A 14,645-nucleotide genomic window follows, 5' to 3' on the forward strand; every position below is an offset into this window, starting at 1 on the left:
ATGGGCTTTTTCCCCCTGCCAACCACCGCCTGCTTGAAGGAGGGAGTGGCGCTCCCCCCTGTACGTTCTTTCATGGCGGATAGCCTCTGTGATCGATATCAAGCCTGGTTTTTCCTCCCGCTCGTTTTCGCTCCATCACTATTTCTATATTCACTTAGCAAGAAATTTTAAATAAATTTTATATTTTTAATTACACATTTTTAAAATTACAAAACAAATTTCTCAAATATTATTATCAAATTATACACAAGCAAGAAGATATTGAAAGGGATTAAATTGTGGGTTACCTTAAGAATAAACAAAGTTAAAATAAATAAACGAACAAAATACTGTCATAAATAAATTCCCTCATGGGGAGGAGAACCGTAAAATTTAACCCCCAAGACTCAAATCTACAGTGGAGTTACTATCACAGAGCTCATTGATTTCCATTTACTCACTTATATATATATATATATAAAGAATTTTTGAATTAATATTGTGATAGCACATTCATTGATGTTCAGATTTACAAAGATAAAAAGGCCAAGATTCAAAGTTCTTTGTATTTAATATTTTCAATATTTGAGATAAATTTCCAATTTTTAATATTTGAGATAAATTTCTTACCTGCAGTTTTTTCAATCAATTTTTTTCAATATTGGAGAAATTGAGATTGAAATCTTATATATTTAATAAAAAACGATTTAAATTTAAATTTTATTTTAGTTTCTTTTGAGATCCAATAAATATAGATATATATGTTAGAAATTCTATTTTAGTTTTTTTTTGAGATAGAATAAATTTAGATATATATGCTAGAAATTTCTCAACCAAAAGCATTTGATGTATATTCTTTGGCATATGTAATAAATTTGCATTTGTGTATTATAAGTTTCAACAATTATTATAAGAAGCAATTTCAATTTCAATTTCTGATATAATACCGGTTTAGAATTTATGTGAATTTATATGTTGTGAATTTCAAGAAAAGTAGTTTCAATTTGTCGATAGTCATACCATGAATTTGAGGATCCGTGTAGCAAGAAATATGGCTTCCAAAACTCAGAAAGTAGATCGAGGTATGAAGTGGCCTGTCCGCCTCTATAAATTTGAGCAGCACCCCCCTCCATATTTGTTGACCAAGATTGGCTGGAACGAAACAGAACAAGAGAGATATTCTCACCGAATATGTTGGCATTGAAAGTGCTTTGATCTGACATTAGAAGTAATTAGATTTTTCCGGGTTGCTGTGGGTTTGTAGCAAGATCACCTGGTCGGTAGCTTCCACCTGTGCGGTGTGGTCACTACTTTTATTTTATTATGTTGGAATGAATGGAGCCTAGAGGTGGCTCTTGTCGAAGATAATGGAGAATATCCTAGAATAGGTAGAGTTGGTTCACGTAACCTCAGGGTAGGAAGTAGTTTCTATTTCTTAGGATGTTGTTCTAACTTCCCTAAAACCATGTTTTCTATTTAATGTGTAATGTGTATGAACAATGTAGAGCGTTATGCAGAGCCAGACTCTCCTAGTTCAGACTCTCTTTCGTAGAGTTGACCAGTGGGTTTTATTAATACAAACATTGCCATCTTTATCATGGTATCAGAGTGTCAGGGCTGAGGAACCTGTACGCTGTCTGGTGGGTGTGATTAAACCGAAATCGTCACAGGTTTTGAGTGGATAAGCACGACGATAGCACTACCACACTTCCCGAATATTTTATTTTTCGACCGTCGCAGGTTTTCAGTGTACATCTGCGACAGTCTCATAAAATTGGTGTATATTTGCGACCGTCTCGGATATTAAGCGTACATCTGCGACGACGTCTCAAAAAATTGGTGTATATCTCAATCGTCTCAGATATTGGGCGTATATCTGCGACGATCATGTAAATCAAAGAAGCTACATGGGGAAGCCAAGAACAAGGCTGTAGTTGTCAGAGAAGCTGCATGGGGAAGCCAAGAACAATGTTGTAGCTGACAACAGAAGGTTGTCTGGAGGCTGAGGAAGAAAGCCACGGTGATCTGCGGGTGTGCTGCGAGATCAATAACATTGAAGAACAGTGATCTGTCTCTGTCACAGATCTGGGGTAAATTTAACATCTTTTACCTGTCGAATTTTTTTTTTCTAAATCGCCAAGATGAATAACAATATATTTGAAGCATGCATGAACGAGCATAACAAGCTCGATGGTTCCAATTATGCAAATTGGAAGTTCAAGATGCAAACTCTGCTAGAAGTGCAGAGTGCTTGGACGATTGTGAATGGGGATGAGCCAAAGCCTGCGGCTGGATCAACATCGATCCCAGATTGGGAGAAACGAGAAAGTAGAGCAAGGACAATGTTAAAGATGTCAGTGAAAGACTGCATTATACCGCACATCAGAGAAGGTAAGTCAACTAACGAGATCTAGGGAATTCTAAAGGAATTGTACGAGATCAGGAATTCAAATCGTCTTCTGTTCCTCAAGAGTAAGATATTGTCCCTGAAAATGGAAGAGAATGAAACAATTGCTTCATTCGTAGCAAGGATCAAGGATCTGAAGAACAAATTAGCAGACATTGGTCATACAGTTGACGATACAGATCTTGTAACCATTACAATGAATGGTGTCACTGATGATTACCAAATGTTCATCACTGGGATAAATGCCAGAGAGAAGATCCCGCATTTTGAAGAGCTAACAAGTATACTGATGCAGGAAGAAGAGAGGAGATCGACTCTGAAGCCCTAGAGTGTCGATCTTGCGTTGATGGCAAAGAATAACTTCTACAAAGGGAAAGGGAGTCCACAACAACAAAATGGAGCAAGTTCACAGAAACGACCAAATCAGACCCAAGGTATGCATCCGAATAAAAACTACTATGCAACTAAATGTTTTTATTGCGGAAAATTGGGTCATATTGCCAGGGAGTGTAGGAAAAATAAATATCATGAAGAACAACAGAAGCCAGAAAGACATGCAAATCATGTCGCGAATGGTGATTAGGTGAAAAATTTCAGATTGTTCATGGCAGATTGTGATGAAAATGTTGATGCAAACATCTGGTATGTAGATTCAGGAGCATCAACACACATGACAGGGAATAAGCACTGGCTCGAGGACTTTAAAGAAATCAACGAAGGCGCACAAATTTACCTAGGTGATGACAAAAGTCATCAAATCAAAGGATGTGGGAAAGTTTCTGTCATTCTACCTAATGGTAATATCAAACAAATTTATAATGTTATGTATGTGCCTGGCATAACAAAGAACTTGATTTCTGTATCCATGATTACAATTCAAGATTTGGAAGTTGAATTTTTAAAATCTAATTGTTATATTAAAGATCTGCTAGATGGCATGAAGACAATTGCTACAGGGATCCGAACAGGCGGTCTGTACAAGTTGGATGTGAGACTTGACAGTAGCGAGCTTGACTACAGAAGAGCTTTGGCATCAGAGATTTGGCCACATCAACTACAATAATTTGTTGTTATTACAAAAGAAGGAAATGGTAAGAGATCTTCCTATGCTAAAGCAAGTACATAATGATTGTGATGCCTGTACTTTAGGAAAAATGCATAGAGAAGAATTCCCTGTAAGAGTAGAAAAGAAACAAAGGGATATACTAGAATCAGTGCACACAGACCTTTGTGGACCCATGCAGACAAAATCATTAGGAGGTGCACTATATTTTCTACTGTTTATTGATGATTGTACAAAGTTTTCTTGGGTGTATTTCTTAAGTAAGAAGAGTCATACATTCGAATACTTTAAGAAGCTTACAAATATGATTGAAAGACAAACAAGGAAAGAGATAAAAATTCTCTGTTCTGATCAAGGGGGAGAATACAGGAAAGATGAGCTTATCAGATATTGTAAAGATCATGGAATTTTGTAACAGTTCACAGTACCCCATACTCTACAACAGAATGGAGTAACAGAAAGAAAGAATAGAACACTAGTAGAATGTGCTAGAAGTATGCTAAAAGGTAAGAATCTTTCAAATGGTTTTTGTGCTGAAGCAGTGAATACTGCGGTTTATTTGAAAAATAGGAGTCCTACAAAAAGCCTTGAGTCTAAAACTCTTTTTGAAGCATTATATGGATATGAGCTTGCAGTAAAACACTTAAAAATATTTGGATCTAAAGCATTTGCCCACATTCCAAAGGAAGATAGAAGAAAATTAAACTCAAAAGCCATCAGATGTACTTTTATAGGGTATTATTCGTCATATAAAGCATATAGATTATTTAATCCCTCTACTCATAAGATTTTTGTTAGTAGAGATGTTAAATTCCATGAGTAGGATCATGAAGAACCTGATGAGCACTATGAGGAATGGGACATTCCATACTTTGTGGAAGAAGAAGCAGAGAACAATCAGGGTCAGCAGCAAACAAAGGCAGAGGATGAACAGCAACAACAGCAATAGCAACAACAGTAGCAACAACAACAACATGAGGAAGAAATAAATAATGATCAAATAAGGTTTGAAACCACCACCCCACCACTCAGGAGATCAGGTAGGAAAGCTCAAATGCCTGCAAGATATAGGGAAAATGCTTTTATAACTAGTATGATGAATGTGGTTGAACCGTCTAGTTATAAAGAAGCAAATGAAAGTAGTGAATGGAAAACAACCATGGAACAGGAATATGATTCAATAATCAGAAATAATACTTGGGAATCGGTTGAACTTCTTAGAGGAAAACAAACCATAGGTTGCAAATGGTTATATAAACTAAAAATTAATGAAGATGGAACTATAGAAAAACTGAAAGCTAGGTTGGTTGCAAAGGGGTACACAAAAAAAAAAGGGATAGACTATGAGGAAACCTTTGCCCCTGTAGCTAAATTGAACACCATTAGAATGTTAATCGCTTTAGCTACTAAGAAACATTGGATGATGCACCAACTAGATGTAAATTCTGCATTTTTGAATGGAGAACTAAAAGAAGAGGTTTATCTAGAGCAACTGGAAGGGTTTGTCCAAAAAGGAAAAGAACATTTAGTCTGTAGATTGAAGAAAGCACTTTATGGACTAAAACAAGCTCCCAGGTTGTGGTATGAGAAAATTGATTCATTTTTTCTACAAGCTGGCTATAATAGAAGTAAGAATGACCCTAATCTTTACACCATGAAAGATGAACAAGGGTGCGTAGTGTTGATTTCATTATATGTAGATGATTTGATAATTACAGGTGATGCTACATATCTAATTGATGAAATCAAGCAATAGATGTCACAGATGTTCGAGATCTGGAGAGATTCAGGTCAAACATTTCTGTCTCAAGCAAAGTATGTCAAAGGCCTGTTAGAAAAGTTTAGAATGGATCAGTGTAAGCCTGCACCGGTACCATTGCAGCAGAACATCAAATTGCAGTGTGAGGATGGCTCAAAAGCGGTGGATGCAACACTTTACAAATAGTTGGTTGGGAGTCTAATCTACCTAACCACCACTAGACATGATTTGGCTTATGCAGTCAGTGTGCTAAGCCAATTTATGTCTAAGCCACTTGAAAGTCACTGGAATGCAGCGAAGAGTGTTTTGAGGTATCTACAAGGTACTGTAGATTATGGTATTATTTACACTGACTCTTCTGATGTTAGATTGGCAAGATTTGCAGATTCAGATTGGGCAGGAAATGTAGATGATCGCAGATCTATAACAGGTTATGCATTCAATCTTGGATCCGGGGTGATCACATGGAGCAGCAAGAAGCAGAACACAGTCTCCTTGTCCTCAACCGAAGCAGAGTATCAAGCCATGTGTGCAACAACGTGTGAGGCGGTTTGGTTGCGGAGACTTCTCTAGGATGTTGGGGAAGAACAGACAGTCGCAACAACAATCAGATGCGACAATTAGAGTTCAATCAAGTTGGCCAATAATCCGGTGTTTCACAAAAACACTAAACATATTGATACTCAATTCCACTTTGTCAGGGAGAAAGTGCAATCCAAAGAAATTCATCTGGAATATTGTAATACATGTGATAATGTTGCAGACATTTTCACTAAGCCTCTTGGAAAAGTTAAGTTTCAAATGTTTAGGGAGATGTTAGGCATATATGTGAACCCATTCTCCATTAAGGGGGAGTGTTGAAGATAATGGAGAATATCCTAGAATAGGTAGAGTTGGTTCACGTAACCTCAGGATAGGAATTAGTTTCTATTTCTTAGAATGTTGTTCTAACTTCCCTAAAACCATGTTTTCTATTTAATGTGTAATGTGTATGAACAATGTAGAGCGTTTTGCAGAGCCAGACTCTCCTGGTTCAGACTCTCTTTCGTAGAGCTGACCAGTGGGTTTTATTAATACAAACATTGCCATTTTTATCAGCTCTTGCTCCCTCACGGAATCTGAATCACAGGCTCCAGAAGGCACAGTCAAAACTAAAAAATGGATCCCCAATTTCCCCACCATCACAAGTAGTGTAGAGCATGTTGCTTCTCTGTTGCAATTTCAAAGGATGATGTCGAGGCTATGCGTCGCCTTGATTTGCTTTAGCACAGAGAGGAATTCCTCGAAACTATTGTCGTCTCTATGCCTGCAGGGTCGCTTCAGAATTGGAGGCCTTCGACTCTGCCTCCATTTCTAATCCAACACCATCTGCGTTCGCCTCTGCCTCCATTCCTAATCCAACACCATCTGCCCCTACCTCCTCCTCCGCCTCCATTCCTAATCCAATGCCAACGTTGTGATGATGACTCGAGAGGGTGCTTCATCGCGGTTTCCATGGACTCTTCCATCACCATTGACCAGTGGCAAACGGGGATCGATCCCAGAACCTATGAACAGTGATTATCTCACGGGCCATTCGGGCCTGTGAAGAGTGGTGAAAGCATCCTTATCATTTTTAGGGTTCATCAAATGAAACCGGAAAGTCCAACTTGTTAAGTAAATGAGTAAAACTTGTTCTATGGAATCAGTGATGGAACATTGTCGACCAAAAGGTGAAAATGAATAATTATAGACAAATTTTACAACCTAGATTGAATTGTTTTTAAGTAAATCCAGTCTCCATATCCATTTAATTGCACGACACCTTTTACTATAATAAATTTCTGTCTAATCCATTGTCATCGTCATGAATGTGAATGCTTTTACTATAATAAATTTCTGTCTAATCCGTGAATGTGAATGCTTTTACAATAATAAATTTCTGTCTAATCCATTGTCATCGTCGTGAATGTAAATGTGAAGCGCACACCGCTGTTGCACCATAAATGAAATGCATGAGTTGTGCCACTTGAAACCTAATAGTAATGAGTGATATATATATATATATATATATATATATTCAATTATTTGCCGGTTGACAATGACGTGTTTTGAAACCTTATAGTAATAAGTGATATATATATATATATATATTCAATTATTTGCCGGTTGACAATGACGTGTTTAATTTAAAATCCACTGTATTCAATCCTAAAAAAGAGAAAAACAGGTAAAGAGGCGTCAAATTTAACCCCGGCAGAGGCAGTGGTCAATAACTCCAGCGGTTCGTGCGCTAACATTCTGACGATTCAATGGTTGACGGGATGGTGTTAACAATCTGTCGATTGACCGTGGGGATTGAAAAGAGGCACCGCAATTGGACTTATCCACACCGTCCAATCGGCGTAAATATTCCAATCCATTTACCTAATCTCCCATTCATATTTTCTAGTTGTACTTTATCTTCGTTGAATATTCTCTTGCTGTTGTGTTTTCTTTTCCCTCTGCCCCTTCCAAGTCGGGACAGAGAATGGTTTGTTGTGGGGGGCGAATCCTAATGTATACAGTTCATTACATTCATTCATCCAGAATGAATATTCAATAGATTCTTTGATGCACAAACAAACAGATATCTGATCCAGTGCTCAGATGGATGTGAACGCAGAGCAGTCATCACGAGTGAATTTGCTGGAAAATCAAGATGATCAACCTCTCCTGCCACTAGAGGTAGCTAATTCTTCAATCTTCCCCAAGTAAAATAAGGTTTATTCATTTTTCTAATAGTATAACTAGTATATACAGTCTGGTTCATATTGCCAATACAAGAAGAGTGGATTTAACCTTTTTCTGCAGCCCGCCTGTTGGGAGTATTTTGATTTCTTGAAATATATGCTTCAGGAGGGCCAAGAAGGGGAACACACTGGGGATGGCTCTGTGGATATCCATGGAAGGCCGTCTGTGAGGCAAAACACAGGCAATTGGAGAGCTTGCCCATTTGTTTTAGGTTTTCCCTCACCCTTGTCCTGTTTGTGTTTTAGTATTTACGTCAATTGGTTCCTGTTTGTGTTTGAATTTGGGGAAATTCAGGAAAATATTTCCACACTATATCGTTACGGCATACCCATTACGGAATTACTTAGAATGTGATCTGATATGCACTGCAGGGAATGAGTGCTGTGAGCGACTGGCATACTATGGTATTAACATAAATTTGGTGACTTATTTGATTACAAAATTACATGAGGGGAATGCGGATGCTGCAAAGACTGTCAACAATTGGTCAGGCACGTGCTATCTCACTCCACTTTTGGGGGCAGTTTTGGCTGATGCATACTGGGGCCGATACTGGACAATTGCTGTTTTCTCAACAATTTACTTTATTGTATGCTTAAACCTTCCCAACTTTTGTCTGGTTTCAAAGCATTTACTTTACTGTATGTTTGAATCTCGCCCAATTGTGTGGTTTTCAAAGCATGTACAATTCTATTTTTCAATCTTATTTATCTTTTATTGTTACAAAGAGTGGACATAGATTGGGCTAAAGTGCCAGGTATGAGGGATATCTATTTATCTAAGGTGCCAGAGAGGTAATTATTTGCCTAAGGTGTGAGTTCTGAGGGGATTAGGATATCTATTCTGCGAAAGTTGCTTCGGACCTATACTCAGTCTCACCACATTGAAACTTACGTCATGTGCTGATGGGGTAGACCACAACAAGAATGGAGCCTGGTGGATGTCTTTGTTGCCTTGAACGGTGAACCAACTCCCTGTTGGCTTATTTGTCTATTATTAATTGATTAATATCTGACTGATAACCATACTTTAATATTTGCAGGGAATGGCAACCATGACAATTTCAGCCACTGTTTCTGCCTTGCAACCTCCATCCTGCACAGACAGTGTCTGCCCAAAGGCAACAACACTTGAATATGCTGTATTTTTCCTTGGACTTTACCTTATTGCATTAGGAACTGGAGGCATCAAACCCTGTGTGTCTTCTTTTGGGGCTGACCAGTTCGATGACACCAATCCAACAGAAAGGAAGAAGAAGGGCTCTTTCTTCAATTGGTTTTACTTCTCAATTAATGTTGGGGCTCTTGTTTCCAGCAGCGTTATTGTATGGGTCCAAGACAATGTTGGGTGGGGATGGGGTTTTGCTATCCCTACCATTTTTATGGGATTAGCCATAATAAGTTTTTTTTCTGGGACACCATTATATAGATTCCAAAAACCTGGAGGCAGCCCCCTCACACGGTTATGCCAAGTAATAGTTGCATCACTGCGTAAATTGCAAAAGGAAGTCCCTCAAGATAGTTCAATGCTGTACGAGGTGCAGGACAAGCGTTCTGTTATTCAAGGAAGCCGAAAGATAGAGCATACAAATGATCTCAAGTACTGCTCTTACCCTTTTTTTTAACTATGAGGGCTGGTTTTATATGATTCTTTTATTTACCAAAAGAATTGCATCGAAATAAGCATTATACATGAGAAAGTTTCAAGAGTCTAGAACTACAAGTTGAAATGATTGCAGTATAAGTAAAACGATAATTATATATATCTTGATTTCGCCCATTAATATTTAGGATCCGGCTTAAAATGGTTGCAGATGTCTTGACAAAGCAGCTATAATAACAGATGATGATATTCAGGACAGTGGATTTTCCAATGCTTGGAAACTATGTACTGTAACCCAAGTGGAGGAGCTGAAGATTTTGGTCCGTATGTTTCCCATATGGGTGAGTGGCATTGTATTTTCTGCTGTTTATGCTCAAATGTCAACAATGTTTATCGAACAGGGCATGACCATGGACACCAGCATTGGTTCCTTCGAAATTCCTGCAGCATCATTGTCTATATTTGATATACTGAGTGTCATGATATGGGTTCCAGTTTATGATCGCATAATTGTGCCTATTGCTCGCAAGTACACTGGAAAAGAAAGGGGGTTTACTGAGCTGCAACGGATGGGTATTGGGCTGGTCATATCAATAATTTCTATGACAGCAGCTGCCTTGGTTGAAATCAAGCGTTTGGATATTGTCAGAACTCTGGATTTGGTCCATGATACAGTCACACCAGTTCCCATGACCATTTTTTGGCAAGTTCCCCAGTATTTCTTAATTGGTGCTGCAGAAATTTTTTTCTTTATAGGGCAGCTGGAGTTTTTCTATGATCAGTCTCCTGATGCAATGCGCAGCTTGTGCAGTGCTCTTTCTCTTCTTACATCATCATTAGGAAGCTATTTGAGCACCTTAATTGTTACTATTGTTACTTCTATCACCACTAAAGGAGGAAAACAGGGATGGATACCTGACAATCTCAATGAAGGCCATTTAGACTATTACTTTTGGCTTTTAGCTTCCCTTAGCTTTCTGAACTTCTTGGTATACATCGCTTGTGTACGCAGATACCAGTACAAGAAGGCCAACTGGGGCTAAATTCCAAATTATATGTGTGATGCATTACAGTTATCCATGAGTCATTTCTCTCTACCGTTTCTCTCTACCGTGTTTAGTTGAATGTAATTACCTTTATCAGTGTTACAGTGTCAGATATAGCGGTGATAATACTAGCTTTTCATTAATATTGATCATGCCCTTTTCTTATTTCTTTACTATCAGGTTCTATGTTTCAATTTTTAAATTGAAACAGAAAAGGGAACTTAAGATAAGTTGGAAACATCGAAATGAATTGGAGAATGGCCTAGAGGATAGAATGACTTTGCTATTAGATGTCACGTTTAGATTTCAGGAGCGATATTTGAATGTTGAGAAATGTGAGACAGCACTAAGTGCACACTGCACAGAGACAAGATGAGAAGAGGCAGTTTGATCTCGGATATCATTTTCATTTGTGTATTCCACTTTTGTTCAGTAGATTTCTGGATGTTTGTTTTGACTTCCAAGTCAAAACAGTATTAGCCTCCTCCATGCTCCACCATCTTGGATTCAGTGCACAACTTGCCCTTTACTCATTTTGGCAATATAAATGATTGCTGATCAAAATTATATTATTGACATATATTGTAATAACAGTATATTATCAAGATCGTTGCTGGAACCTAATACAAATGTTAAAATTTTAATAAGTTTATGTATAGTATTTAGGTTATGAAACCATATATGTAGCAGTGAATAAGTAGCACAATTTTCAAAGAGATAACAGAAATATGTTACGCAATAACTTTTTATAAAATAGGAGAACTTTCTCTAAGTAACTCCAATATATCCAACTCATGTGTTCATCAATAATGATTAGGTTTACATCAATATATCTATATATATATTCATTGCCATGTGATTCTTTTATTAAGATGAGATGTAGCTCCATATATGCATCCCTCAGGATCATATCATAGTACCTTTTTTCAAAAAGTTTTATCATCAAAGCTTTGCAATCAAAGATTTTCTATCTATAAATGTTGGATTAACAGTCCTCACATCTCACATCTCACCAACGCGGATCTTCTAAAAATAAAATTTGGTCTCTATTCTTAGTATCACGCAGGCATTGCTATCTTCAAAATCGATCCCAAAGCCTCTATTCCCAATTGGTTCATTATTCTTAAGTTAGTTTTTAGTATCATGGACTTCAAAATTGATCCCAAAACCTCTGTCCCCAATTGGTTCACTACTCTAGGTTAGTTTTTGAGCTATGGAAAGTCAAGACCGAAGTTGGTCACCAATTCCAATGCACTCTTTACCATTGAACTATCAATCTATCAAAGCTAAGATCTAAGCCTTCTTATACACAAATGAAGTAGTGTGTATGGATGCATAATGCTCAATGCTCAACAATAGAACCAACCCACTTAAATAGCTGAAACATATTTTGTACTGGAAATTAAAATAGATACCTATAGGTAGATCTCCTCTGGTAATTTGAGTTTAAGTTTTGAACATTTCAATTTGGAGTAGTCTACCTAGGCAGTAGAATGGCCCGGTTTCCGGTGCCGCCCGGAAAAATCTCCGACTCCGGCCACGGGTAATTTCTCCGCTCCGCCGAGCTCCGCCACCCTTAGCGACCTCCGCCCAGCTCGGCCACCGTCGAACACTGACAGGTTCTGACATACATTCTGATTTCCATAGCGTCTTGCCGCCGGGACTGAAAGGTTAGCATTAACAAATGTTTCAGATCCCTCAACTCCTGCCAGGGGAGTTAACTATGGGAATGGAAGCCCTGACCTGTCACCTTGTCTAAGTGATGATGGTGAGGGTGCAAATAGAGCAGATGATGAAGATGACGACGAACCTGTTTCTAAGCGCAGGTAAGGAGTTTTAAAATTTTGGCTTGGCATGGGTGGTTTGTGTACTCCAACTGAATTGAATCCCAGCAGATTTCCGTTGGCACTCTAAAAGGGTTTGTGTTTCTTTTTGTTTTTCTGTAGGAAGAAAGACAAGAAATTAAAGGATTTGCTTGCTCCAGAAAGGTCAAGTCGCGAGCCTCGTGTTGTTGTGCAGACAAGCGATGCAGATATTCTGGAAGATGGTTTTCGCTGGCGGAAATATGGACAGAAAGTGGTTAAGGGAAACCCTTACCCGAGGTAGTGATATTATAATTTGTGTTCTGTATCTTGTTCATGGTTTTTTTTTTTATCAATATTCTGGATGTGGGTATTTTATATTCTGATATTATATGTATACAAATGCTGGACCTGTGCTAAAATTCGGAGTGGTTGATAAGATCCTATCGAGACTTTGTGTGTCTGAAAGGCATACTGTCTATTGCAATCAATTCTAGAATACAGTATCTAGACACAGGTTAGGACATGTATTTGATATATCTAAAACACAAACTCTGTAATTTTTAGGAATTTTGTTGGATTTCATAATGCAATATGTTGTGCAAAGCATGGGTGGAGGTATCAGTAAACATGTTAAAACGATGTTCCCCTTTGTTGTCATGTCGATTACCTTTATGTACTCACTTCATTCTCTTTGTGGAACAACTTTAGATAAATGCTATTGTACTCAATTTATAAACTACGGACTCTGCCCACAAACTCTGTCTATTGCAATCAATCCTAGAATACAGTACCTAGACACAGGTTAGGACATGTATTTGATATATCTGAAACACAAACTCTGTAATTTTTAGGAATTTTGTTGGATTTCATTATGCAATATGTTGTGCAAAGCATGGGTGGAGGTATCAGTAAACATGTTAAAAAGATGTTCCCCTTTGTTGTCATGTCGATTACCTTTATGTACTTACTTCATTCTCTTTGTGGAAGTTTGGAACAACTTTAGATAAATGATATTGTACTCAATTTATAAACAATTTTTTTTATAATAAGCATTCTAAGAGTCAAGAGTGTTCTTCTTGTTGCTCTCCGTCTCTTCCATTTTATACGCTTTGCTTTCGTTTCCCTTGTAGTTCTTGTCTGTGTTAGTCCTGGTGATCTCTTTTTGGTTCTTTCCTTCTTGGTCCGTGATGATGCCAGGCTTTTCAGAGAGCCCTTGCTTCCACATCTTCCAGAATTTAACTTCCAGAGCGTGTTTTTATTAGTAGTAATTTTGCATCAAGCATAAGTGAAGCATCTTAAAGCCTCTGTTTTCTCATCTGTAATTGTTTTTTGTTTGTTGATTTCTGATTCTATGTGTGAAGGGACGTTGTCTGCCGAAAGAGTGGCTACAACTGACGTAGATGGTTAACACAATTATTTTGTTTTCCAGGAGTTACTACAAGTGTACCAGCTTGAAATGTGTTGTCCGCAAACATGTGGAAAGGGCATCTGATGATCCTAAAGCTGTTATAACAACTTATGAGGGAAAGCACAACCATGATCCACCTTTGGCAAGAAACAGCAACCAAGATGCTGCAGGCATTAGTTCCCCGGGTCTGAGTGGAAACGGTGCTAATGCAGCACAAGACAAACAGATTCAAAACAGGCTGCCTTCTTTTGCAAAAGTTTCACAGGGTGCAGCTGAAGGAGAAGATAGAATGCATGCTGGAGAAGTTGGAGGTGTAAAGCTGATGAGAAATAACAGGCAAAGTGATGTTGAAGATATTGAAAGGGAGGGCTCTTGGCAGTGATGATAATTTTGCTGTTTGAAAAACAGCTGCAATGCTTTGGGAGTGATGCAAAAGGAAGATCATGAAATGACTTCACATAATAACTAGTTATGTCAAAGCATTTGCCAGAAGTTATGAGATGTTTTATAATCAAGTCATTGGATAGTCAATTCGGAAGATTTCAAATGCTGCGTAAATGTACTATGATGCTTTCTGATGCACCTACAGACATTCTTTCTCCACCTGTGCCTACACAAAACAGAGATATGCTGCTGCTGAGTTCCCGATTCGAAAGTGCAACAATGACATCACCGGTACTGATTTGAACAATAGGCAAATGTTATAACATGGAGTAAATCCCAAATCACATGTTGTAAAGGTTACATAATTATTAGTGTTGCTTGCATATAATCTCTGAGTATGGGCAGGAGCTTAAATTTAAA

At 38.0% G+C, this 14,645-nt stretch overlaps 2 protein-coding genes across 2 annotated transcripts; both read left to right on the plus strand.

Annotated features, from left to right (window-relative positions):
* The first annotated feature begins 7,632 nt into the window (after positions 1–7,632).
* On the plus strand, positions 7,633–12,455 carry LOC149234162 (protein NRT1/ PTR FAMILY 8.3-like). The gene is made up of 5 exons (XM_089371762.1): positions 7,633–7,914; positions 8,086–8,191; positions 8,352–8,569; positions 9,023–9,579; positions 9,794–12,455. Exons 1-5 carry the CDS (start codon positions 7,837–7,839, stop codon positions 10,623–10,625), a joined length of 1,791 nt encoding a protein of 596 aa, XP_089227888.1. The 5' UTR covers positions 7,633–7,836; the 3' UTR covers positions 10,626–12,455.
* On the plus strand, positions 12,122–14,290 carry LOC149234163 (putative WRKY transcription factor 32). Its single transcript, XM_089368175.1, has 4 exons — positions 12,122–12,136; positions 12,276–12,454; positions 12,575–12,730; positions 13,863–14,290. Exons 1-4 carry the CDS (start codon positions 12,122–12,124, stop codon positions 14,221–14,223), a joined length of 711 nt encoding a protein of 236 aa, XP_089224301.1. The 3' UTR covers positions 14,224–14,290.
* Positions 14,291–14,645: the final 355 nt, after the last annotated feature.

Source organism: Pinus tabuliformis, chromosome 8, assembly GCF_031772625.1.
Source record: "Pinus tabuliformis cultivar Carrire ecotype Pingquan chromosome 8, CPIR1, whole genome shotgun sequence".
In the NCBI taxonomy this organism is placed as follows: Eukaryota; Viridiplantae; Streptophyta; class Pinopsida; order Pinales; family Pinaceae; genus Pinus; species Pinus tabuliformis.

Coding starts and splice junctions, on each gene's coding strand:
- LOC149234162 (XM_089371762.1), top strand. CDS start 7,837: ATGGATGTGAACGCAGAGCAGTCATCACGAGTGAATTTGCTGGAAAAT. Junction 8,192..8,351: donor AGCTTGCCCATTTGTTTTAG/GTTTTCCCTCAC, acceptor TATGCACTGCAG/GGAATGAGTGCTGTGAGCGA. Junction 8,570..9,022: donor TCTCAACAATTTACTTTATT/GTATGCTTAAAC, acceptor TAATATTTGCAG/GGAATGGCAACCATGACAAT.
- LOC149234163 (XM_089368175.1), top strand. Junction 12,455..12,574: donor GAACCTGTTTCTAAGCGCAG/GTAAGGAGTTTT, acceptor GTTTTTCTGTAG/GAAGAAAGACAAGAAATTAA. Junction 12,731..13,862: donor AAGGGAAACCCTTACCCGAG/GTAGTGATATTA, acceptor TTTGTTTTCCAG/GAGTTACTACAAGTGTACCA.